Source organism: Gopherus flavomarginatus, chromosome 10 (genome assembly GCF_025201925.1).
Source record: "Gopherus flavomarginatus isolate rGopFla2 chromosome 10, rGopFla2.mat.asm, whole genome shotgun sequence".
NCBI classification, from domain to species: Eukaryota; Metazoa; Chordata; order Testudines; family Testudinidae; genus Gopherus; species Gopherus flavomarginatus.
The window spans coordinates 50,296,526-50,323,033 of record NC_066626.1 but is presented as its reverse complement, the minus strand read 5'-3'; the positions used below and the strand labels follow the sequence as shown (position 1 = coordinate 50,323,033).

The following is a 26,508-nucleotide window of genomic DNA, read 5'->3' as shown; positions in this document are numbered from 1 at the left end:
AAGCAGGCTCATGGATCTGGCCTCATACCATAATGCATGCACAGAAGGGGGTAATTAGGATTGCATGGGCAACCTTAACTTTAGTATTTCCTCACTTTTGCTGCTTCACTTTGAAATCTTAACATTCTTTTAAAATAGGTTTTTGTATGGAATATATAATTATATTCCTATACAGTTAAATATCTACACATACATACAGCCCACATATGTACAAAACACACAAAGAAAAGAAGAGGAAGGTCTTTTTCCCCCCTTTATTGAAAATGGTTTTGAAGCTTTCAGTGCCACTTCTACTGGACTGGTACCTAAATCACAAAGCCACTCCCCATAGCAGAAATTTGTTGCAGTTTTAGTAGATGTCACAGATTTAATGGACAAATGAGTCACTCCTAGTTATGGTCAACTTTAGCTCAGGACTGGGGTAATTTTAATACCATCACCGTCTGCACTGTACTTCTTTGGGAGGGATAAAGAGAGGACTCTGGTCTCCAGGCATGTCAACCGAGCACCTTTCAACATTTCTACACTCAAACAAATTATTGATAGCTTCCAACAAATAAAAAATACTCTTGTATAATAAAATGTGTAACATAATAATGTACAAACTATTCTGTGAATTTGTAACATACTGTAACAGATTACTGTATGCCAGTTAAAAACTTTAATAAAGAAGTTAAGCAAAGCTTGATCCTGCACAGTGCTGAGCCCTCTGACTCCACCCTAGCAAAGCACTTAAGCAGCTTCACTTTAAAAGCATGTGATTAGTCTAACTTTGCATCTATAACCTTGATAGATATTAGCTTATTAGCACTAAATTGTAACTAAATAGTTATTAATTTTGAGTGAAAAAGATAAGTATTGCTATATATACCTAAGAGATCAGCAAGTGAAATAAGCCAAAGCTTGATCTGGTTATCCTGACCACAAGATGCCATTCGGAAGTATCTAGATCCTTGTTCTCCACCTAATAAAATGAAAACGTTTTAAAGGGGATCAGAAGCACTGAAAAGAATGTGACAGACCAGTACGCTAGGTTACAATTCTAACATTTCAATTTGAAAATTAGCTTCCACATTCATAATACTTTTTTAAAGTGTTGATAAAATACTTACACAAATTAGTGGTATGATTTTGCAATCCAGTTAAATTGTATAGCAGATATCACATTCAAATGTTGTTTCATGAATAGAATAGGTGGAAGAAATCTAAAACTGAGCAGTTGTGACAATAAAAATGAGATAGCAGTCAAAGCTAAAGACTTACCACCAGCCATACAAGATAGTATAACTTCTCCCCTCTCCACCTCCCATGCTGAGTGGAGCTACAGTGCAGGAAAGCATCTGGCCAATTATTTAAAATTTTTTTAAAAAGTCTGTTTTGTGGTGTTATGACAACAAAAAAAGAGTGGCTTCGATGTGTATTTGGCCTGATTTATTTACAAAGTATTTAACAGCCCTACAGAAAATATATATATATTATTTCATTTAGAGTAGACCCAAATTTGTAATTGATATACTAAAAACAATTTCAGTTCCAATTTTGCAGCAAAGACTTAAGTGTAGAATGCTGTTTGCTAGATCCCTTTTCTAAGACTTAGCAGCTTTTACAATATATGCTACATATATACTAACAAATTATATTGTTATAAGATAAATACTATGAGGTATAATCATAATTAAATCTAAAATACACTCATCAAATAAATGACTAAAGCACCTTTGGTAATGCATTTTCTAGAATGGTCAGGCTAAACGCTCTCATACAGAGAGATTAGGGCACTGGACCAGATGGCTGTTTGAGGTCCCTTTCAATTCTACACTTCTATGATAATCTAAGTAAAATATCTACTAGGAAGGATACCATATAACAAGGGGACCATGAAGAACATGGTCCTTAAAGACAGAAATTTTGATTTTCAAATTAAACGTACAGAGAATACAAAGAAGTAAAAACATTAAACAAATCTTGCATTTTTTCTAGTGTGATTATTCGCAAAATTCAGTAATTCACAAAGGGCCTACCGGTCATTAGTACAAATTAGCAGGGTTCTGCTGTATTTGAAAAGGGTGATTTATATAGAAGTTAGAGGTCCAGAAACAGATTCTACTGTCAATTTACTGTGATGATATAATTTTGTGACAAACCTGGCAATACAAAACTGTGAGGTTGTTTTTTGTTCTGCAAAAGATACTTTGTATATTCATAGTTGCCAGTCTTGTTTTCTTTAGTTCTTGTTTTTCCTTCTTCCTACTACTCAAATTATTGACTACTTGAAGGTGGGTTGATCAAAATGGATAAAAAAGGTTGTTTCTTTCTTGTGTCAGATGAAGCGAGAGAGCCTTTAAACGTGGTTGTATGCATGTTCTCTCCAGGTCAGCAGTTCTCAAACTTTAAAACCTAATGTACACTATGTAAAATTCAAGAGTACTTCACATATTTTCGTAGCTGTAATCAGTTTAGTTATAATGTGTTCATATTCTGATAAATAAACTCATGAACCTGACTGCAAAACCAGTACCAGTTTCAGAAAAGCTGTTCTAGTCATTACAGATAAGAGACAATTAAAACTGCACATGAAAGAAGTTTGCCTGTTTAAAATACAATCCCAATCGTTGCATTCCACTGCTGAGTAGTGTGTGAGGCAGTTGTAACAGTATGATAAAATTGCTCCTAAATACTAAGAAGTGATCAGCACTGACTGAGGGCTAGGTAGCAAATTTGTTTTAAATATTGTATATAACTGCTATTCTGTACATTAAAAAATAATGGGTCAAATTCATCACTAGTGTTTGAATACGTAACTTCAACAATGTAAGTGGGAGCAATATCTGAGGATGGAACTCTGCCTTTAGCTAGTTAATTTGTTTACTGAAGGACCTGAATGCAGTCCAGTGTGGATGGTTGAGAAATCTAAAAAAAGGTCATGCTCCTTTACTGACTGTGAAAATACATGTCTCCTTGGCAACTATTTTCTTGGTTTGTGTTATTTTAATCATCTAAAACTTTGTGCCTCAGTTAAGATTATGTCTCGCTTTTTCATTAATTTTAATCTTGCATACATCTTTCACACATAATTTGTCATAAATCTTGACATTTCAAAACCAATCTGTATGCAATGGGTTTTGGGAGTAAAAACCTACATTTGAAAATCCAAAAATTCAAGAGAAGGAAATTTGAAGCATATGTTTATAACTTTTAAATGGTACTGAGCCTAAGGGTTTTCTCCTGCCCTTATGAAAGCCTTTTTTTAATTCGGATTTTCATGTGATATTAATTAAAAATGGCACTTTAACTAGATAGTTAATGATGCACGGATAGCATGCATGTCTCCAAAATTTGGCCTGTTTTCCTAGGAGAACTGGGTATAGCTCTAGGGAGGCATGAGGAGTGGTACCTGTGTATACATATAAGACTGTGGAGAATGTAGAAAAATCAGAGAAGTGGCCCCAGATGACCAAATTACATGTATTCTTTTGCCCAACCTGTTTTACATTTTGGAAAAATTAGGTGAAAGTTTCTCCTTTGGAGCCTTAATATGTATTCCCATATTACCTAGACCTACACAGCAGCTAAGCTCCTGTCCTGAATTAAACCCAATCAGACAAATCAACTTCAACAGAGTTATCTGGGGGAAGTAAATCAGAGCAAAATTTAATCCTAATCATGGAAGCATTTCTAGGGTAATCTGTCACACAGAAAAATATATTCTTGACCAGTTCTCATTAGAACTGGATCCAAATCAAAACCTCAGATCCAAAAATCCATGAACTGTGCGTAAACTCAGATGCAGTTTTGAACTTTGCAGCTTTCCTCTATCTGTACAATGGGCTGACCCAAAGCCTTGGATCCAAACATCTCAGAATTAGAGACAAGTTTTGCATAGGATCTGATCTTTGCAGTTTGGGCCTAGGATTTTTCCCCTATTAGGTACAATCAGACAATGGGCCAGAACCTCAATTTGGTTTATGGCTCCTTTACTCCACTTAAGATGGCACAAATGGGCTGCAAATATCCAGCAGAGAATTCCCCCTTTGATGAGTATTCCCTGCTTGGTGCTGCAGTTGGGTCTTGCTACTTCCATCCTCTTTGCCACAGTTATCCTCCATCAGCACAGAATCTTTTAAGTGCCCTGTGACAGAGGCACAATACATTGTTACCCACCAGATGTTCTAAGTATGGTCAGGATCTGGGATGGCCCTGGAAATCACAAACCCCGAACAGGGCTCTCTGAGCTTCCCCCCTCAACCGCCCATGCTGTGTGACGATACTGCGCAGGAAAGAATTTGCCAGTTATTTTAACCATTATTGTTTCTCTCTCTTCTGTGCCTTACTAATATCCAAGGGCTCAAACCCGCAATGTGTTAAGTACTCTGGCTCTGATACAGCAAATAATGTAGTTAAGTCATTTGCTGGCTTGGGGCCAGAGCATACTTTGAAGGCTCAAATCCTAATGCAGGGGCACTTATTGAGGAGGGGAGAAATATTCATAATGGACAGTGACTTGCCCTCCCTGAATATCAAGAAATCCAATCAGGGAAGCACCAAGTCAGAAACCCAATAACTGTGCTAACAACAATTACTGATGTGGATAAGGGAGTGGTCACCATTGCATTTCCCTCAATGGTAGTCACAGACAAGTGCCTTACACAATGCTTGCAGAAGCCTGATCCTCACTAGGTAAAAAAGGTGTGTTTTTTACCTCGTCTTAGCTAACATGAGTTAAGCCCAAGTAAACAAAAGGCAGGTTGAGGGATTTTAGGCTCCTCCTCGGTCTTTAACTCAAAATGCTAATTTGTGTTAATGTTACAAACTGCCTTTTCTTCACTAGAATTTTACCTCATCTTAGTAACCTCATGTTAGCTAACATGTTAAGAACACATCTCTTTTCCTAGATTAAGTCTTCACTGTCAAAACAGGTGTAGGGGGGTTTGTTTTGTTTACAGTAATATAACTAGTATAGATTAGCTATCATTTAAGAAACCCACATTTGGGGGCAGTGAAGACATCCCAGCAAAGACAAGGCCATAGTAAACTCTGACTTGAGGTGAAGGAGTGGCCCACAATTTTATATGAAGTCACAGCCTTATAAAAGAGAGATTAAGTTTTGTTTGTCAAGCACTTTGGGATACCCTAGAATATGAAAGGAGTTGTGAAAAACAACTCTATTCTATCAAATCCCCAGGGAAATAACACTTTTATTCTCCATCAATTAATTGTAATGAAAAGAAAGCACTTAAAAGTAGAATGTATAGAACAAATTATGCACACTTTTCATTTTACAGATCAGTAACAACATTGCTACTAACTCTGTTTTCAGCTTGTTTTTCTGGTAGCTTTTGGGATTCATTTGCAGTATTTCCTTTTTCACTACTGAGATTGTTAAAGCTAGGATGGTTGACTTTAAATAGAAACAAAAACACACAGTTTCTATCCTGCAACTCCGGGTTAACCACACACTTCTTACCATGATGAGAAGCAAGAGCTATTTCTAAAGTGCATTCAATTCTAAGAAACCAATTAGTAAACAACCACAGGGAAGTGACATGATTTGATGTACTTGGCAGGATGGAAACAGAAGAACGGCTTTTAGTAGTTTTCCCAAATGAGAAGAAAACCATCTACAGTGCATCACTGTCAGAATGAAAAGAAAGAAACTACAATGATAACATGTAGATGAATCAGAAAAAAATCAAAATGAAATCTATATCAACAGAAATAAAGATTCAACACAAGATTCTAGAGGAGAAAAGAGAAGTGCTGAATTGTAGAAATCCTAAACCACAATGTAAGCTATTAAACCATATATTTTATACACTAGCTTGTGGAAAAAACAACCTCCCACTTAACACAAAAGAAGTGGAATTAGTCAAATCAAACCTTATTTTTTTCAGAGCAATTAAAATCTATATCTTCTGGGAAAAGAAGTGTTAAGATTCTAATTAACCATAACTAAATTCAATTTAAAGAAAATAGCAGAGTCATCTGCTATGAATAGCCTAATGCATAAAGAATAATCAGAAACTTTGGTTTCATAGGCTGTTCTTGAATTAGGAAGGTGAAGAAATTCAGTTTAAAAAAGATTTTCTTTTCATTATACTGGTAAGCACTGCTTTCATGTGCTTTGTTACCTTTTAAAGGCTGCCAGTAATACTGAAAGTTTCAACTATTAGCAATAAAACTGAGAAAAATATAAGATTCAAATAACATTTCATTTAAAAAAAATTACAATTAGTTTTCAAACTACACCACTGGGATCAGCCAAAAATACTTATCTTTACTCTCATGCAGGGAAATGCACATTTTCTTGTCCATTTCTCCCTTACAAGGCAGAACTGGCAGGAGGTAGCATTACTGGTGGCACAATTTTTAAATCTACAAAGTAATCTTTGGAATATTTTCTTTCTAAAACTATGATTCGCTTTAGGGGAAACGAAATCACAGGAGCACAGGTGCAATGCTTAGTTCATAACTAAATTTTCTGGGAGTCTTTCCCCTGTTTAGAGATTTTATTTAAACATCAAACCCCCTTCCTGTATCATGACAGAATAATTCAATGCTGTCCCTCACAACTTGGAAATTATTCCCCTTATTACTAAGCACTTTTCAGTGGACACACACTTGATAGATTTGGTATTATCAATCGCTAACTTTTCATTCAGTAGCATACAATCACTTTCCGCTTTTTCAACTTTTCCCTGTCTCTTTGTAGCAGATGATAGTTAAACCTTTCTGTAATATGTTAGTCTTAAGTGTAACCAATACTGTTCGGTAGTGTGAAACATGCTTACTATGTAATTATGATTCTTTGGCATTTTTAAAAATTCCAATTGATACTTCACTAAAACAGTGCCTAGCATATTTATGAACTTTGAAAATAGAATTTTATTTACCACTTCATGAAAGATCACAAAAAACCTATGAACCTTGGCTTCACAAACAGATCTAGAAAGCAGAAATAAATGATGAGATTATTAAGGCAGGTTACATGCTAACAACTTATTGCCACTGAAACTAAGGCTCCTGTTTCATGCTATGGTCTCCCACAAAATCAAGTTATTATTTATGGGGTTTTCTAGCTCTTTATGAAATATGTTAGCCTTGCAACCTGCCAGACACTTTTGAACTTAAGGGCTTCACACCTTTGCCATTCTTCTGGATTCTCCTTCATTTCTATTTGTGCATTTCTGCTGGTTAGGTAACTACTGTTATCTCTGCTGTACAAGTTCAATGTTTACACAACTACACCACACATCTCTTCACAGCCATCCCTCATAAATTCCTCAATGAATCCTGGTTTGATGTACGATATGAAAAATCTACTTGCTTAAGCCAAATACAAACTTTCCCTGCCAAGTGTAGAAGCCAAAGATATCAATTTCTGTAGAAGTTAAATTTCCATTTATAAATACAAGTTAAATTTCTAGCTACTGCCATTCCAAAGATAACCTTCCAAATGTGAACGGAATGAAGATCAGTGTATCGTTGTCTCTCTCAGGGCTGGATCAAGGCACAGGCAGTGTAGGCCCATGCCCAGGGCAACAACTCCTGCAATTATCTCAGATTTCATTTTTTTAAAAACTAGTGTAGTGGCGTCCTCCTAAGTCTGTAGATAGCCTGATATAATAGCGCTAAGAAGTTTGAACAGCCCCACATATTTCAATGGGGTTTTAACTATAAGACTCATTATGTGGCAGGAGTAGTTGTCTTAACCTGTTCACCACTCCAATGGACACATCCTGGCTGCAGGAATGAGCACAGTGAGGAGGGGCCTGCCAGCTGCCACCTCTGCCTCTCTTTAAATGGAGATGAGGACCACTGTCACTTAAAGTAGAGAGTCGGGCCACACTGGCCACCACAGTATGTTGTGTCTATGGCCCTGGAATGACTTAATACAGTTCTGCTCTGACTCCGCAGACAGACATTTCCACATGCCTCTTCTGCAGCTCATGGTTTTGCCAAGCAACAGCAGAGTGAAAACAACAAGACTGGTCAATATCACTGCTGTTATTCATAACCTTGGAGAAAGCAAAAAAGTGTCAAGAATGAGGGGGCAGGACTGACATAGGAGACAAGGACTTAAAAGCCAGGTGGAGCTAGCGAACAAGGGGCAGCAAACAGAGGAGTTTGAGAGGGAGTTTGTAAGAGGGAGAAAGAATAAAATCAGCATGATTTAGAAAGGTCACCTCACCAATCCCAACATTGCTCCTGGCTCCTCCACCTGCATCTATATCGAGAAAGAGACTCTGACCATACCCAGGTCCTAGTGTGGATTCACAGAGATTGCGGGTTGCATTTCCCTATCGCGGAAAGCCAGGCTGGGAAGACTATCCTGCATGAGAGGTGCCTATTGGTAGAATCTCTCAGGGAGCAGGTGGGAGAGCTACAGGAGGAGGTGGTTAGGCTTAGGAGCATCCACAAAAATGAAGAATTCATTGAAAACATGCATATGGAGACCTCAAGGTTGAGGAAACCATCCAGCTGGAGAGGACTGCAGACAAACCACCAAGGGAGGAGGAAACAGCTCTTTCAAAGGGAGGAAGCTGGCTGCTGATTACCTCTGGAAGTAGGCAGTGCACCACCCCTGCTCCAAACCCATTGTCAATAAAGATGAAAAACTGGTATGGTGCCCTCGCCCTGAGGGATGAGGAATCTCCCTCAAAAGGCGGTGGTCGTGAAGTCATGCACCGCCATGGCTCGGAGGATCACAGCCGTCACTCCCACGAGAAAATGAAAGTGCAAGTGGTCGGTGATGGTGGTCAGCAACTCTCTTCTAAGGGGGATGGAGACATCCATCTGCCTGCCTGACCTGGCGTCCTAGGAGGTGTGCTGCCTGCTAGGGTCCTGTATCTGAGACATTGTGGAAGGACTGCCAAGGATCATCCGACTCAGTGATTACAACCCCACGCTGCTCATCGTGTGGGCACTAACAGAACTGCGAGGTATAACCCTGAGCAAATCAGAAGTGACTACAGGGCTCTGTGAGTGAGGGTGAAGGAACTGGGGGCACAAGCGGTGTTCTCATCAATCCTTCAAGTCAAGGGTAGGGGTCCAGGCAGAGAGAGACACGGTGGAGTTGAATACATGTCTGCACAGATGGTGGTGCCCGGAGGACTTTGGTTTCCTTGACCACGGGATGCTATTCTGGGACGAGGGACTGCTGAGCAGAGATAAGGTCCACCTATCAAAGAAGGAGAAGAATATCTTCCGACACAGACCAACTAACCCACTGAGGTGAGATTTAAACTAGGTTGGACAGGAACAAAAACCCACAGTTAAGTCCAAAACATGGCGACCTGGGTAAAGAGTCAGAATCTGGGAGCAACATGGGCAATCATGACATGGACAAAGGAGATACAAGAGGGAATATAGAGGGGAAATCTAATGAACATCTTAGATCTCTGTATACTGGTGCAAATAGTATGGGGAATAAACAGGAAAAACTAGAAATACTAGTGAATAAGCACAATTATGACATAACGGGCATCACAGAAACTTGGGATAATTCACATGACTGGAACATCAGTATAGAAGGGTACAGCTTGTTCAGGAAGGACAGGCAGGGAAAAGAGGGAGGCATAGTACACACTCGCACTGAGGTTGAGACAGAAGCCATAGGCAGACTTGTTGAAAATCTCCAGGTAAGGATAAAACGGGCAAAAAAGCTAAGAGTGATGTCATGGTAGGAGTTTACTTTAAACCTCCTCATCAGAAAGAAGAGGTGAATGAAGTTTTTAAAAAAAAAACAACAAAAAAAACATACAAACAAAAAACTAACAAGATCATCCAAAACTGGACTTGGGGTGATTAGGTACTTCAACTAACCAGACATCTGTTTGGAAGTAAAACAGCAGAGCACAGATTATCCAGCACTGGAGACAACTTGTATATTACAAAAAGTGGGAGGAAGCAACTAGTGAAAAGGCTATTCTAGATTTGATTCTGAAAAACAAGGAGGAATTAGCTGAAGGTGGAAGGCATCTTGGATTAAAGTGATAATGAAAGAATAAGAACTTATGGACGACACGAGTGATCCCAGAGGACTGAAAAGGGCAAATATAATACCTATTTATAAAAAAAGAGAATAAGGGCAACCCTGACCAGGCAGCTTAACTTTGGTACCCAGAAAGATAATGGAGCAAATAATTAAACAAACAATTTGTCAGCACCTTGAAGAAAATATGGTGACAAGTAACAGCCAACATGGATTTGTCAAGAACAAATCAAGCCAAAGCATGCCAAACTAATATTGTTCTTTGACAAGATAACAAGCCTTGTAGCTGTCGGGGAAGCAGTAGACGTAATTATCTCGTGTTTAATAAGGCTTTTGATACTGTCTCCTGTGATCTCACGTAAACAAAATAGAGAAAAATAGGCTAGATTAACCTACTATAAAGCGGTGCACAAATGGCTGGACAAGCATACTCAGAAAGCAGTTATCAGTGGTTCACAATGAAGCTGGAAGGACATATTGAATGGGGTCCTGCAGGGATCTGTGCAGTTCAATGCAGTATCTTTATAAATGATTTGGATGAATGGCATAGAGAGTATACTTATAAAATTTGCAAATGAAAAGATGCTGGGAGGCATTGCAAGTGCTTTGGAGGACAGAATTAGAATTCAAAATGATCTTGAGGAAATGGACTGAAATAAACAGGATAAAATTCAGTACGGACAAATGCAAAGTACTACACTTAGGAAGGAATAATCAATTGCACATATATAACATGGGAAATAACTGCCTAGGAGGGAGTGTTCCTGAAAACGATCAGGGCTTATAGTAAATCATAAACTAAATGAGTCAACAATGTAATACTGTTGCAAAAAACCACAAAACATTATGGGATGCATTAGCAGGAGTGTTGTAAGCAAGACACAAGTAATCATTCCACTCAGCACTGTTACAGTCTCAACTGGAATACTGTGTCCATTTCTGGGCACCGCACTTCAGGAAAGATGTAGACAAACTTGAGAAAGTTCTGAGGAGAGCAAAAAATGATTAAATGTTGAGAAAACATGACCTATTAGGAAAGAGTAAAAAACCTGGGTTTGTTCAGTTTGCAGAAGAGAAGATTGAAGGGGGATATGATAACAGTCTTCAAGTACGTGAAAGATTGTTATACAGAGGAGGATGATAAATTGTTCTCCTTATCCACCAAGAACAGGACAAGAAATAATGGGCTTAGACTGCAGCAAGGGCGATTTAGGTAAGATATTAGGAAAAACTTCCTAACAGTAAGAGTAGTCAAGCACTGGGACAAATTACCTAGGGTGGTTGTGGAATCTCCATCACTGGAGATTTTAAGGAACAGGTTAGACAAGTACTTGTCAGGAATGGTCTACATAATCCTTAGTCCTGCCTCAATGCAGAAGACTGGACTAGATGTCCTACAGTGGTTGTGTCTAGTCCTACACTATGATTCTATACTGATATCACTTTCAAGGTGCTGTTACTCTTGCTTAAAGAAAAACCAAAATGGAGCAAGGAGGATGGGGTTAGAGTAGCAGAAACTCCTTCTCCCTCCCTTTCTCACAGTAGCTAGGAAGATAACGGAGGAGTAGACTAGCCGAGACATTCCCCGTTAGACAATGCAGTCTCTAGGGAACAGGAAGGATAGCAAAGATTCTCCTCCCTCAGAGCAGCCAGGAAACTCTGGCCCTGATTCAAGAAAATAATAAATGGGAAATTAATGCGACTTAAGAATCTGATTAAGTGCTTTCTTCAATCAGGGTCTCTGTAGGGTAGAGGACACAGAAAGGGCCATCTTCCCCACCCTTCCTCTGCAGCTAGACAGCAGAGGAGCTTCAAATGTATTAGACACCTGCTAACTAGAAGCTTATATGAAAGAGGGAACCCCTTTGTGGGTTCAAGGAGAATATTCTGGTTCAAAATTCCAGTAATCTGCTTTTTGGACCCAGCTTTGCCCATCTATCATACCTACCTGTGCTTGGCAGGTTTAATTATCCAGCCAGTGGAGGTCTATTAATATGGACCCTAACTTAATATGGACCCAACTTCCATATCAGCAACTGAATGATTTTATAAATATGCTGGACTGCTTATTGGCTGAGCTTGCAAAGGCCTTACACTCAATTTGACAGCATTTTTCTGTTAGCCTGTCACTATATCCGTCTGTCTGTAACATGATTATCTTTGAATGCCCCATCCAATCAAATTACAAAGTTTCAGATAATGTTCTAGGCATTAATAGCCTGAACCCTACTGATTTTGGGGAAAATTGGAAAACCAAAATGGGGGGAACATGAAGCCCCTCGAGCACAGCTACAGACTCAAGCACCTTAACAACTGTCTATAGATCAAACAACTAGTTGATGGCACCCATTACTGCCTTCCAGCATAATACCCATCTCATCTCTGCTCTTCCTCCCAATAGAGTTGAACATGTTAGCTTGTGAATGAATTCACTCCCAGACATAAAGAAGACTAGTGAGGCAGAAGAATGTATGGGATGTCATGGGAGAAAGGGGCATGCCACAACCCTTGGCATGCAGGGGTCGGGGAAATGAGGCACACAGCCTTTGGCATGGGGGTGAGGGGGAAGTAGGAGGCAGAGCCCTTGGAATGGTGGTGAAGAGGAAAATGGGGGAAAGGAAGTAATGAGGATTCAGAGTCCCTGCCATGGGAGAGAAGAGGAGAGACTGCTATAGGGGGAGAGGGAAATGGGATAACACACAAAACCCCTGTCATTGAGAAGAGGAATGCGGGAGCCTGGCATGGGAGGAGGGGGATCCACCGAGCCCCTGCCGGAGGAGGGAGGTGAGAGTGGGGAGAAGAGGGAATGAAGCACACAGAACCCTGATAGGGACAGATTGTGGGTACCTGGTATGGCGGGGCACATACAGCCCCAGATCTGGGGAGCAAGGAAAGGAGAATGGAGCACACGAGGGGGTGGTGAGAACAGCAGTGTACACAGAATCACTAGTATGGGACGTGAGAATGTGAGACCCTGCTATGGGAAGATGAGGGACACACAATCCCTAGCAGGAGAGAATCTGGGGGCAGCTGCAAGATATTCCTTAAAAAAGGGGGGATGGGACGGTGGCACACAGGGAGCTTGTGTGGGTGTGCAGGAAACAGAGGAATTCAAAGAACCCCTGGTGTGTGCAATAAGCTTGGTCTACACAAGCTATGAAGTGTTCAACCACCTACTTAGATTCCTAGAACATTTCTTCATCATCAACTCCAGCACAAGGGCAAATGAGGGGCACCGGGAGTAGTCTGAAACATCAAGAATACTTTCAGTTGCTATTCAGTCCTGAGCACTGATGACAAAAACATTATGAATAAAAGCAAGAGCTGGAGGAAAAAATAATATGAGAAAGGAATTATTTAAAATATTAAAGTAACTAACCAGAAACTGCCTGTGAAGAAAAATCACAGCAGGTGACACCAAGATCATGTCCTTTTTCATTACACAAGCACCTCATTTTATCATCCCAAATGGTTAAATCTCCACATGATGATCCAGTGACAAAGAGATTTCCATTAGGAGAAAACGCACATGCCACCAAGGAACCATCCTTAACACTCCCAGATCTGAAAAGCAAGAGAATAAAAGGACTGAGTTTAGGGAATTTAATATTCTGAAATTTTGATCTCTAACTGCCATATGATATAGAAAAAAAAGTGAAAAACTGAACTGTTTCTAAATATGGAGCTTAAAAAGCATAATAAAAAGGAACAAAAGATGACAAACTATGCAAACAGATGTGAAATAAGCACATATATAACATGTGCACAGGGATCTGATTTCTGACCACAGATGGAGAATGGGAGATGTTACCCCAAGGCAATATTCTGATTCAGTAATAAAATGAGCCCTGAACTAAAGCCCACCCTCATGGATTTAGTATTCTCAAGAGCAGGATACTGAGCAAATTACAACTCAGACATTCATCTAAATCAAAGATTAACATGCAACCATCACAACAGAGACTTAAATATACATAAACAGAAAATCACATTTATGAACTAGAGATGTTTCAGTCTGTCAGATCTGGGTTTTACTCCCGCAAAAACTCAAGCATAGATCCATATTATGTGTCTAAGAGACTAATATTTTCCAGTTTAGGACATGGGGCTATTTCTGAACAACAGAAATACAAGAAGAAAATGTCTGAAAGAACTGATTTCTATTTTTTTAATTTCTTTTAAAAAGTCAGTCTGAAGGGTTTTTTAATTATTTTTTTAAATTATTCTGAGAGGTTTTGTATGCCAAGTTTTAGTTAGGAATGAACATGTACAACTAGCTTTAAAAAAAATCTCTCTAGCCAAATAGAAGTTTATAGTGGATATGCAGGTTTGTTTTGCCTTTTTTCTAATGTCCAGCCATTAGCTCACATTTAAATTAGCAGAGTGTCCCATCCACTGGCTGCACTCAGTGGGCCTACCTGATCCAAAAGCCCAATGAAGTCAATGGAAAGTCTTCAATTGGCTTCAAAGCTCTCTAGATCAGACTCCAAGTGGGAAAATGGTGGACCACAAGCAACAATTCTATCCCATGAGACAAAATTCAGTTTATCCATCTATTCTGTATGGATTATATTATATTGTGGGATAGTTGATGGTTTTCTTTTGTGGATAGCAGTTTTAGTTATTTTCAGAAGTACCAAGAGAGTTAGGCATCTACTGTGGTTTTACAAATATAAATTAATCACATGAAATGGTGCTTCCCTCTGTAAACACAGACATAAGAGCTACACTAAGCTACGTTTACCTGGAAGCAACACTTTTTCCATAGTATCAGAGGGGTAGCCGACGAAATGGGTATTCACCCACGAAAGCTTATGCTCCAATATGTCTGTTAGTCTATAAGGTGCCATAGGACTCTTTGTCAGTTTTTCCATATTATATCCTAACCGTAGCATCATGAATACTAACACAAATACACTTTTTTCACCACCTTTTTACAACTGCCATTCACTTTCTTCAATGCCAGATAAAACTGAGACACCTCTCCTTCCTCCAGGAAAAGATCTAGTGAACTGTTTCTTTGAAAATACTTCTGTCACTTACTGGATCTTTTCTAAGGAACAGTAATGTAGCCACCACAATGGATACAAATCAGTTACACACAGCATTCAAAGTGTGGTAATTTAAAGGTAAAGCAAAACAGTTGATAAAAGATAGTCACCTTTTTCATAACTGGTGTTCTTCAAGATGTGTTGCTCATATTCATTCTCGTTAGGTGTGCGTGCTCGCCACATGCACCATACCGGAAGTTTTTCCCTCAGTAGTATCCCTTAGTGAGGCAGCTCTGGCGCCCTCTGGAGTGGTGTCCGCATGGCGCGGTATAAGGAGCACCGCCAGCTCCCTCCACCCTCAATTCCTTCTTACTGAGAACTCCAACCATTGGGAATGAGGGCGGTCGTGGAATGGACAAGAGCAACACATCTCCAAGAACACCAGTTACGAAAAAGGTAACTGCACGCTCATGTTCATTCACGTTAGGTGACTCCCAAGCAGTACTACCAGAGGCAGGTAGGAGTTCATGGACGTAAAGACTGTAACACAGCTCTGCCAAACCCAGGACCGTCTCTGGCCTGCTGGGTAACGGTGTAGTGTGCCGTGAACGTATGCACTGAAGACCTCGTTGCGGCCCTGCAAACATCCTGGATACGAACGTGTGCCAGGAAGGCTGCTGAGGACGCTTGAGCTCGTCGAGTGGGCCTTCACAATAGGTGGCGGTTGGACCCGTGCCTGTTCATAACAGGTCCGGATGCAGGAGGTAATCCAGTTGAAGATCTTCTGAGAGGACACCGGCAGGCCTTTAATCCTATCTGTTGTTGCGACGAAGAGCTGGGTTGACCTGTGGAAGGGTTTGGTATGTTCCAGGTAGAACGCAAAGGTGCACCAAACATCCAGGGTGTGCAGCCACCTCTCCTCAGCAGACGAGCACAGCTTAGGACAGAACACTGGGAGAAAGATGTCCTGATTGACGTGGAAAGAGGACACCACCTTTGGCAGGAAGGCCGGATGGGGTCACAGCTGAACTTGGTCCTTGAAGAATACCATATACGGTGGCTCCAAGGTCAGGGCTTTCAACTCTGACAGTCGTCTGGCCAACTTAATTGCTACAAGGAAGGTAACTTTCCACGACAGGTAGGAGAGGGGGACAAGAGTCCATAGGCTTGAAGGGTGGGCCTGTAAGCCTGGCAAGGACCAAACTGAGGTCCCATTAAGGGACCATGTTCCGAACCGGTGGAAAGAACCTCTCAAGGTCCTTTAGGAACCTGAACAACACTTCATTCAAGAACACTGATTTCCCCTGTACCCGTGGGTGAAAAGCCGAGATGGCTGCTGAATGCACCTTAAGAGAAGATAGGACTAGGCCCTGGTTCTTTAGGTGGAGCAGGTAGTCTAGGATAGACTGCAAGGGTGAATGCATCGGGGAGATACTCCGTCCTGATGCCCAGTAGGAGAACCTCATCCACTTCGCAAGGTAAGTCGCTCTAGTGGAAGGCTTTCTACTCTCCAGGAGGACCTGCTGTACCTCACAAGAGCAGGTCTGTTCCTCTGGATTCAGCCACACAGCATCCATTCTGCAAGGTGGAAGGAGGCAAGGCTTGGGTGCAGCAGACGGACCATGATCCTGCGCCGGGGGCAGCTACTGCCAGATCCAGTGTCCTGAAACAGTGTTGACGCGGCCACACTGGGGTGATCATGATGACCCATGCTCTGTCCCTCTTGATCTTTGACAGGATCCTACTGATTAGTGAAATCGGTGGGAATGTATACATCAGGTCCCCCGACCACGACAGGAGAAAAGCGTTGGAGAGGGCACCTTTGCCAAGGCTCTGCAGGGAGCAGAACTGATGACACTTCCTGCTCCATCTGGTGGCGAATAAGTCCACTTGAGGAGTTCCCCACTTCTGGAAGAGCATCTGGATCACCTCCAGATGGAGCGACCACTCATAGTGTGAGAAGAAGGACCTGCTAAGGCGACTCATCAGCATATTCTTCATGCCAGGGAGGTGGTAGGCCTCTAGGTAGAGAGCATGCTGGACGCAGAAGTCCCACAGACAGAGCGCCTCTTGGCAGAGAGCTGACGAGCACGCTCCCCCTTGCCTTCAAACACTGCATTGAGGCCGTGTTGTCCGTCAGCACCTGTACCGCTTTGCCTGTCAGGTGCAGCAGGAAGACCCTAGAGGCCAGCCAGACTGCCCATGTCCCTTGGGTCCGCATCTTGTCGAGTGGTGTGCCCCCCAGCCAAGGTTGGAGGCATCGGAAATCTGGGAGACCGAGGGGCATGAACTGTCTAATAGTACTCCTTGTAAGACCACACTCGGTCAATCAACCACCGCAGAGAGGTAAGTTCCCTTGGTGGAATTGTAATGACCTTGTCAAGGTGATCTCTGGATGGGGAACAGATGGTGGGCCAATACTGGAGGGACCACAGCTTGAGCCTCGCGTGGCAAACAACTTAAGTGCACGCTGCCATGTGGCCTAGTAGCTGAAGGCAGACCCAGGCCATGGTGAGAGGGAACATAGAGAATCTGGCAAGGAGATCCACCATATGCCGGAACCTGTCTTGTGGCAGGAAGGCTCTTGCACAAGTGGAGTCAATTACTGCTCTGACTAATTCTATCCTCTGTACTGGAACTAATGTTGATTTTTTCCTTGTTTATCAACAGGCTCAGGGTGTGGCAAGTGGCTTGCAGTACTGTGACACTGGACTGGCCCTTGACCAGCCAGTAGTAGAGGTGTGGATAAACTCAAATACCTTGGCGTCTGAGGTAAGCCGCCACCACTGACATACACTTGGTAAATGCCTTCAATGCCATTGCCAACCCAAATGGGAGCACCACAAACTGGTTGTGAGCAAAGCCTACCATGAAATGGATAAAGCGTCTATGCCTGTGAAATATCGCTATGGGGAAATATTCATTCTTCAAATCAAGAGCGGTGTATGTCTTCTGGATCCTGGGAAGAGATGATGGAGGCCAGGGAAACCATGTGGAACTTCAACTTCTTGAGATATCTGTTGAGGTCTTGCAGGTCCAGAATGGGTCTTGGACCCCCCTTTGGAATCAAAAAGTAAGGGGAGTAAACCCCTTGCCCCTGTGGTGTAGGAGGACTTCCTCCACAGCTCCCACCTGAAAAAGGTTGTACTTCTTGCCAAAACAAGTTCTCGTGAGAGGGGTCCCTGAAGAGAGACGGTGGGGCGTGGTTTAGAAATAAACTGGAGGACATAACCTTGAGCCACAGTACTTAGGACCCAGTGGTCCATAGTTATAGAGGCCTAGGCAGGGAGGAAAGGAGACAGGCGGTTGAAGAAACAGTGGGAAGTAGATCTGGACAAAGAGGTTTACCAAAGCAAGGAATGTTCCATCACTGTCACTGGCGGTAAGAAAGAACTGAGAATGGGGGGAGCCGGCAGTGTCCCTTATACCATGGCATATGCACATCACTCCAGAGCGTGCCAGAGCTGGTCCCCTATGGATACAACTAAGGGAAAAACTTCCGGCACCAGTGCATGTGGCAAGCACACACACCTAACATGAATGGACATGAGCAAGCACTTGAAGAAGAATTAAGGCTATCAAAAGGCTTAAGAAAACTGCATATGAGCTTCCAGATATGGAGGTTTAATAATAAAATAATAATGAATAATACTTTGTACTCTAACAGCATCTTCATAAGACTTTGTGAAGTTAAGTGTACCAAAGACAAACTAAAAGGTAATCCATTCACACACACAGACTTGACTAAGATATTTCTGTTTCCCTTGTAGCAGTTAATGACATGACACTTAAAACTGTGTGGAAGGGGTATTCTTTTCTCTACTCTCCTTTAAATATTAGTAATACCATCAAATGCTGCAGGAGAAACAAAGGACTATAGACCTTGTGTCTGGCAGGTAATTAAAGGATGAAATTATTTTCAACTATTTTTCTCTAGGCGGTCTTTCTTTGTTATTTTAACTGCACATATTAGGCCCCATTTTTATAAAAGTTTGAGATCAATACACATTTTTGTGCACGCAATCGTGCATGCCAGTACCAAATTTGAGAATGCAACTGCACACACAAAGCAGTTGCAGTAAAAGTCACACAAGCAGTTGGCCCTCCAGGCCTTAATGTTCAATCTGCAAAGGCAAAAAAGTGGGTTTTTGTTCTTTTTTGCTTCTTTACTATTTGTAAAAGCAGCCTACAAAGGAGTTTTTTGTTTGACTTTAAATTGTTCGGATTGCTTTTTAAATTATAAATTCAGCCTGGAAGACACTGATGACTGGAGAAAGTACAATGGTGACATCACATACGCTAAGACTATGCAAGTAATTGAGAAGGGAAAGGATTTTTAGTGATAATGGTTTAACTGGTTTTGTTAACATCCACTTAACTTCTGAATAAACTAAACTTCTATTAAAAATACAATGCTTCAAGAGGTCATGATAAACATGCTCTGAGACCTCTCACGGGTCCTCTGAGCAAAGTGAGATTTGACATTCCTAATTTTTCTAAGTTATAGGCAATTTAAAAAAAAAAAACCCACACTCCTCAAGCCTTCTGTATGTATCCTAAAGAAGGAAGAAATGGCTAAAGACCACTTTAAAAAAAATGTATGTCAATCTTTAAATGTATAGGATTTCAGACATTTAAAAAATATTCAGTTTTGTAAAGTTTTCCAATTTACCTCTAAGTCATTAAGACGAAGGCAACAGAAAGCTCATCCACTCATGCAGTAACACTTCTACAACAGGTAAAAGACAGGTTTGGCCTACACAAGCTGCTATTCACTCATCTTGCTGTCCAGAAGCAGAAGAATGTTAATTAAATGTTCTCCAGGTACCCTTCTTTTCACACAAAGTCCTAAGAAATTTGCTAAAGCCACAGTGCAAAAACACGAAGAACTATTCAGGACGATGAAGAAATGAAGCCTTTATTTAATTTCTAACTCCAGGGTCAAAACTTGCAATACCTCTCTAAATTCAAATAACATTTTCCCCGAAGTAGACTACAGGATTTGGCCCAGACAGCTAATTATCAATGTCTATGGACAAACTAGATAAATCCTCAAAAAAATCTTTTTTTTTTTTTTAAATGTACATTTCACTGTAAACAGAATCATTGAAAAAAGGGCAATTCCCATCCTTATTTTTGTAAATAAGTATTTGCTACTGAATGGCAGGCTGAATCCTGTCCCCATATCCCTTACTGACTTCAGTGAGAGTTTTAGATGTGCAAAAAAAAAGAAGGATCAGGTCTTCGATTTGTACCAAAGTATACCTTCTACAAGCAGTAATTGGGAGGTATAGCCATCCTTTGATGGCCAAAAATCTGGGATGTCACCTCCGAAAAGGAATGTAACTCTTCAACCCCAGATTAAAAAAAGCCAACATCAATCCACAATAAATAAATTGGAACACTATTCTACAAGCAAAAGATAGAGGACGGGGGGGAAGGAGATAAATAGTGGACATTTTAAACATATTGCTTACAAAATAACCTTTCCCAGCTTCATTTCTGTAATAAACTATAATACAATATAACATACCATTATACTATGTATATTTAGAACTAGATTTTAATCTGAATTATGCAGTACAATACAAAAGGAGTAATACACAGGCATACACTTCCTAAAGTGTATGCTACTCTGGCAAGTTAAAAGGTATGAAAAGCGTATAAGTAAATTACTAACTTATGAAAATACATAATGTATAAATGAAAGGAATTTTGATTATTATTTTTTAAATAAATTTAAGATGTTGACTCATTAATCAAATCTGACAGAGCCCCAATTTGTAATCTCATTGTCCCTTATTCCCAGTTGCCATAAATCAATTCTACTGAAGGAGTATGATTTATGCAACAAATGACAAGCCCTGATCACAAAGGAATCAGGATTTGGCCCTAGAAGAGCTGGGCTAAAACAACAGTTAAATCAAATACTGCATCTCCAGGATGCTCTAATTTTTCATACTAACAAAAAATAGCTGTTGCATTTGAAGTGCTGAGATTTTATCCATTTTAGTTCCTTCTTCCATACCTCTATAGGCCCAGTTTCCTCTTTTTGGTGTTGGACAATGTGGTGGTAAAAATGCACTATCCATGTCTACAGTACAATTTCCATCATAAATATACTACCAGTGGAGTAGTATACTGGTGAATTATATTTTTGCTAGTGTAAACATGGCCTAAAGACTTGATCCTGAGAGGTGCTAACAACTACAGCTCTCGGTGAAGTCAGTAGAAGCTCAGCACCTCTAATGATCAGGCCATATGAATATTATATTTCCAAAATGCTTTCTTAGTTATCAGTAAAACTTGGTATTTACCTGTACAATTTCAATGACTGCACATTCCAAAGAACGATACTACCATCAGCTGCACCGGAAACTAGGTAAGCGGAGTCAGGGGAAAATCGGCAGATTCTTACAGGGCTGCCTCGGGGCTGCTTCAGCACTGCCAGCCTCTGACCATTATGAGTATTCCACAGCATCGTGGTACCATCTGTCGAACATGAAGCTAAAATGTGTCCAGAAGGAGAAAAGCAGCAGCAGTGGACAGCATAAGTGTGACCCTTTAATGGTGAGTAGGGAAGTTCAGTAAAGTTGTTTAAAGAATAGAGGCGGATTGTTTTGTCCAGGGAGCAAGTAGCCAAGCAGGAAGAAGAGAAGGCACAGTAGTTGACATCATCACTGTGATCAGCTAAGGTGTGAATTAGTTTTACCATTTTATCTGCTTTAAACCAAGTTATCTGAAATTAAAAAAAAAGTTAATACAGTTAATACATTTATCTTAGTTCTTCTACTTTAAGAGTGACATATGGATTGTTTCCATTCAACTAGCTATCTAACCAATAAATAAATAAATGTCCATTTTAAGAGGCAGTTTATTTTCATTCAAGGTTAATTTTTGCCTCTACTAAAGTCAATGGGAGCTATGCCGCTGACTTCAAAAAGAACATGATCAGGTCTTTATAAGTTAATTACAAGGTGAAAATTTAAACTTGTGCAGTAAAAACTACATTTTGAAATAAATACAACAGCTGAGCCCAGTCTTTTTTTAAAGGAAAGGAGAGGAAATTAGTTTGAGACTACCCCAAAACTTGTCTTAACGTAATTAATGCACAGAGTGGTTTCACAGTCTTCTTCGCTGACATTCACCTCCTCACTGTTACTGAAACTGCTGCAAACTGGTTTAATAGGGCAAATGGGCATTGTAAAAGAAGCTGATGAATCTAATGATTTACCACACATATGGCATGTTGAGAAGAAACAGTTTTTACTTTTTGGAATGAGACCCAAGTTTAAAATCAAGAGAGCTTAATTAGGACTATCTCTAGAGTGGGTCAATTTATTTTCCTACATTACTTTTAAATGAAAGAGTGGATTAAAATTTATTTTCCATCACAGTAGGGTAGGCCAAATTGCACCAGGTCTGTTATTAAATCATTTTCTCTAATTTGGAATTCTGTCTTACTCCATATTTCCACAGATGTCTATCATGAAAAGTTGTCCAAAATAGCCAAATATGGTTCTTTGTTGCACCAGTCAAACTACAGTTCCAGTAAGGTTCCATTTTATGTAATAGAGAGCAAAATCTGACCTGACATCTTACACAACAGTTTATTATCCTGAGTAAATATATTACTGTACTTTTTTTAATTAATCTGCCTGAAAAAAAGCATAAAAGTTCTGCAGGCTGTATTGTGTTAACCTTTTGTAGTTTATTTTTTCTTATTTGTATACACTAGTGCCTACAGCAGCAGTGGGCAACCTGTGGCCTGTCAAGGTAATCCACTGGTGGGCCGCCAGACTGTTTGTTTACATTTGCACAGCCGCCTGCAGCTCCCAATGGCCACGGTTCATCATTCCCGGCCACTGGGAGCTGCGGGCAGCAGGACAAATGTAAACAAATGGTCTGGCAGCCTGCCAGTGGATTACTCTGATGGGCCACAGGTTGCCCACCACTGGCCTAGAGACCTCAATTAGGATTAGGTTCTCACTGTGCTAGGTAGTATATAAACAGAGTAAAAGTCAGTCTCTATCCCAAATAATTTACAAACTCACTTAAAAGGAAACAGTAATAAGATCATGAATTTAATTGGCCCATTATATGTAGAAATAAATGGTTTTGAGGAAATTGATGGAGGGGGTGTTTTTAATATAAATAAGATAATATATTAGTTGGCTTCTTATGTTTAAGTTTTCTTAGTTCATTGAAAAGATCACATTATGGCCAATTTTTCAAAAGTGACTAGTGATTTTTAGAACCTGAGCTCTTCTGTTCCCAACTTGGGAGCCTTAAATGAGCCTGATTTTCAGTCACTTTAAAAAATCTTGATGATATTAACACGGGTGAATTGGATACCTGTTTCGGATCTCATTTACTGAAGTCACTGAATGTACTGCAGGGTAAATGAGATTGGATTCAGGCTAGTATGTCCAGAATGTTTTGTAATAAAATGTGAATGAAACATTAAGGGAGTAATACAAAAGATAATGGTCACAAATTCTCAGCATCCATACCCTCTTTTCTGAACTCAATCATATGAGATGCTCAGCTACCTCAACTCCCACTGACCTCCACGGGACTGGAGATTACTTGTCATATGAAGGATCAGAACCGATGGAGCAGCTGTATCAATATCCTATTACAAAAAGTGTTTTCTATCATACATCAGCCTCATCTTAGTGGTTAAAACAGTCTTTTTTAAAAAACTAGACTAACACATCCTATGCGGTTTCTCCATACCACCTTTTTTACTCTTCTAAAGGGTTAGTTTTAAAATGATCAGTGAGTAAAGCTCATAAGGAAGCAGGTATCAAGCCACCTATTGGAAACTGCTCTGAGCTTGGAAAAAAATGCATTATTTCAGCAATAAATTATATCTTGCAAGTAATATAGCATTTATAATAATATAGTCCATTGAAAAATAGTAGCAATGTCTTAGGTCTTTAAATCAGTGCACTTACATCTCTCCAATAAACATACTGCATTGTTTGGATGTTATATTTAGTTCTGTTATCCAAAAGAACCAACTTAGGTTGAGCAGAGTCAGGTGAGAGTAAGAACCTCTCGCCTACAAACTTGCCAACACCAAAGCTCCTGCGGATGCCGGAGCAAAAAGCCAGAGATGGCTTTATAGCTCTCAGGCTTCTTGTGTTGTGTATGTTCCAGACGGAAGGGCCCCATACTGTTGCTCTTTTGTTCTGGTTTAACCAGCTCAAAGGAACGTAGGGTAGGGCTTTGGAGCTGTGCTCCGGCTCCGCTTCAGGCAAAAACCTGCAGCTTCACTGCTCCAGAGCTGCTCCATGCTCCACTCCAAAGGCCTGATTCAGGGGTAACCATGATTTGGGCCATTTGTCTGTGAAGTGGTTTGCAAATCTCAAATGTTCTCAGACATTCTCAGGTCAGATCCATGAACCGAGAAAGCACTAGACTATGCAAAATCTAAACAGTGGCAAGCTCACAAGAAAACACCAGAGTAGCAGAAGACATACCAGGGCTATAATGGGAAATGTAAACAGAGACAGTGGGAATAATGAAGGCAGAAGAAATTGGTACAGGTAAAGGGCAGATTTATTTTAGTAGATCTAAACATTAAAAACAGTTTGGTTTGTATTTTGTGCAGGGGCCAGATCCCCATTTTGAGAACCCCTGGCATAGAGGATCAGGACCTCTCAGGGGGCCATAAGGTTATTACAGGGGGAGTCATAAGCTATCAACTTCCAGCCCAAAATCTGCTTTGCCTACAGCATTTATAACGCTGTTAAATATATAAAAAGTGTTTTTAATTTATAGGGGAGTCACACTCACAGCTTGCTATGTGAAAGGGGTCACCAGTACAAAAGTTTGAGAACCACCACATGGATACAGCTGGGGACGGGAGGGGAACCACCCGGCTGTCTCGTGGCCCAGCGCCCTTCCCTGTGCGGCGCTGGCACCTCTAGCTCCCACGGGCACCTCCAGCTCCCTGTGCGGTGCCGGAGGGCTGACACCGGCCTCCACCAGAACTCCACCTGCCCCAGCGCCGAGGAGTTTCCACGCGCGTCACGGGCCCACTCGCGAAGCGCCAGACCAGCCCCGTGGGCAGGGGGAGGAAGCGCAGAGGAGCTGGGCCCTGCCACGGGACAGCAGCAGCCGCAAGGCCTCAGGAAGGCCCCTGCATTAGCCCCACAGCGGGGACAGCCCAGGCCGGCTGCGCAGGGGCTGCGCGAGAAGCCCGGGCCCTGAACGACCCCCGAGGAAGCCCAGAGCCCCGCCCCCTGTCAGCCGCCGCCTGCGCGAGCTGGACTGGAGCGGGGCGCTGCGACCCCTCCCTCACCTGCCTCGGCCGGCCAGGCGCCTCCGCTGCAAGTCACGTGACACGGCGCCGCCCTCCAGGTGTGACTCTGGGGGCGGCACAGGCCAGTTCCCGACTCACCTGCGCCCACGTGACCCTGCAGCAATGACCGAGCCAATGGCACCGCCCCGCGCTGGCCACGTGGGCGGAGTCCGCCCTCTCCCAGCTGATTAGCTGTCGCGGTCCCGGGTGTGAGGCGGCGCCGTGTCCCCATGCCGGGTGTGCACAGGCTGCAGCGCGCCGCCTGGCTGGCCCCGCAAGCGGAGCTGAACCGGAACAGCCCTGCTCCAAGAGCCGCCCCCTCGCTAGCGCGGCGGGTCTTCCCGGGTTATGGGGCGGTGCCTGCGTCCTGTCAGTCTGGTACCCAGGGGCGGCTCCAGGCCCCAGCAGGCCAACCGCGTGCTTGTGGCGGCAGGCGGCTCCGGCCCGGCGACCGGCAGAGCGCCCCCTGCGGCATGCCGCCCTGCTTGGGGCCGCCAAATGTCTAGAGCCGCCCCTGCTGCTACCCTGGCCGGGAGAAGCCCCTGCTGCGAAGGTGGGCGAGGTACCAGCAGTCACTGTGAGAAGAGCTGTGGGGCGCTGGAAAGCTTTTCTCTCTCGCCACCTCTGCAGGTGGCTCAATAAAAGCTTATGCCCTCACCCACCTTGTCTCTCTAATATCCTAGGATCAATATGGCTACAACAGCAGGGTGAATGTCATGTCACATCAGTGTTCAGTCAGAGCTGGTCGGGTGTAGCCTATTAAAGTGCTACTGGTAGCAGTGACCGATAGGTAATGGACTGGAAGAAAGTGCTAGTGGTATCTGATACAGCAGATGCCTAGATAGCATTTTTTGCATTATAGTGTATGTGAGAATGCTACGTGTAGAAATGTGCGACCTGTAGCAGTTATTTATATGCATGCTCAGTTTGTGTGACCATTAAAAAAAAAGCCTCTCAGCCCCCTAAAACTATTTTGCCAAGCACTGCTGTCTGAGACCCCGTGGGGTAACTGCTACCCCTTCTGTCCCTGCTTCTGCCAGGGTTTTGCTCTCCGACACCCTCTGCTGGTGCCTCAGGCCTGGGCTTAACTGTGCCTCCCCCTCCCTGATTTTGCACTTTAGCCCCTCTCCTAATGCTGCCCCCAGCTGCTTGATCCCCCCCCCTCCCGGCCAGTAAATTTTCACCCCCTGCTCCGAACGTGGCGACCTCCCTCC

At 41.9% G+C, this 26,508-nt stretch overlaps 1 protein-coding gene across 7 annotated transcripts in view; it reads right to left on the bottom strand.

Annotated features, from left to right (window-relative positions):
• The window catches only part of WDSUB1 (WD repeat, sterile alpha motif and U-box domain containing 1), a 58,278-nt gene extending 32,807 nt beyond the window's left edge, over positions 1 to 25,471 (bottom strand). For 3 of the 7 annotated variants that reach the window (XM_050969263.1, XM_050969268.1, XM_050969269.1), the window contains exons 1-5: positions 25,295 to 25,387; positions 21,300 to 21,721; positions 13,371 to 13,555; positions 13,169 to 13,237; positions 872 to 964 (exon numbers count right to left, since the gene is read on the bottom strand). In XM_050969263.1, coding sequence (XP_050825220.1) covers positions 872 to 964; positions 13,169 to 13,237; positions 13,371 to 13,555; positions 21,300 to 21,697 — 745 coding nt within the window. In that variant the 5' untranslated portion in view covers positions 21,698 to 21,721; positions 25,295 to 25,387. The other 4 variants (XM_050969264.1, XM_050969265.1, XM_050969266.1 and 1 more) reach the window with 4 other exon arrangements.
• Between the last annotated feature and the right edge of the window lie 1,037 nt (positions 25,472 to 26,508).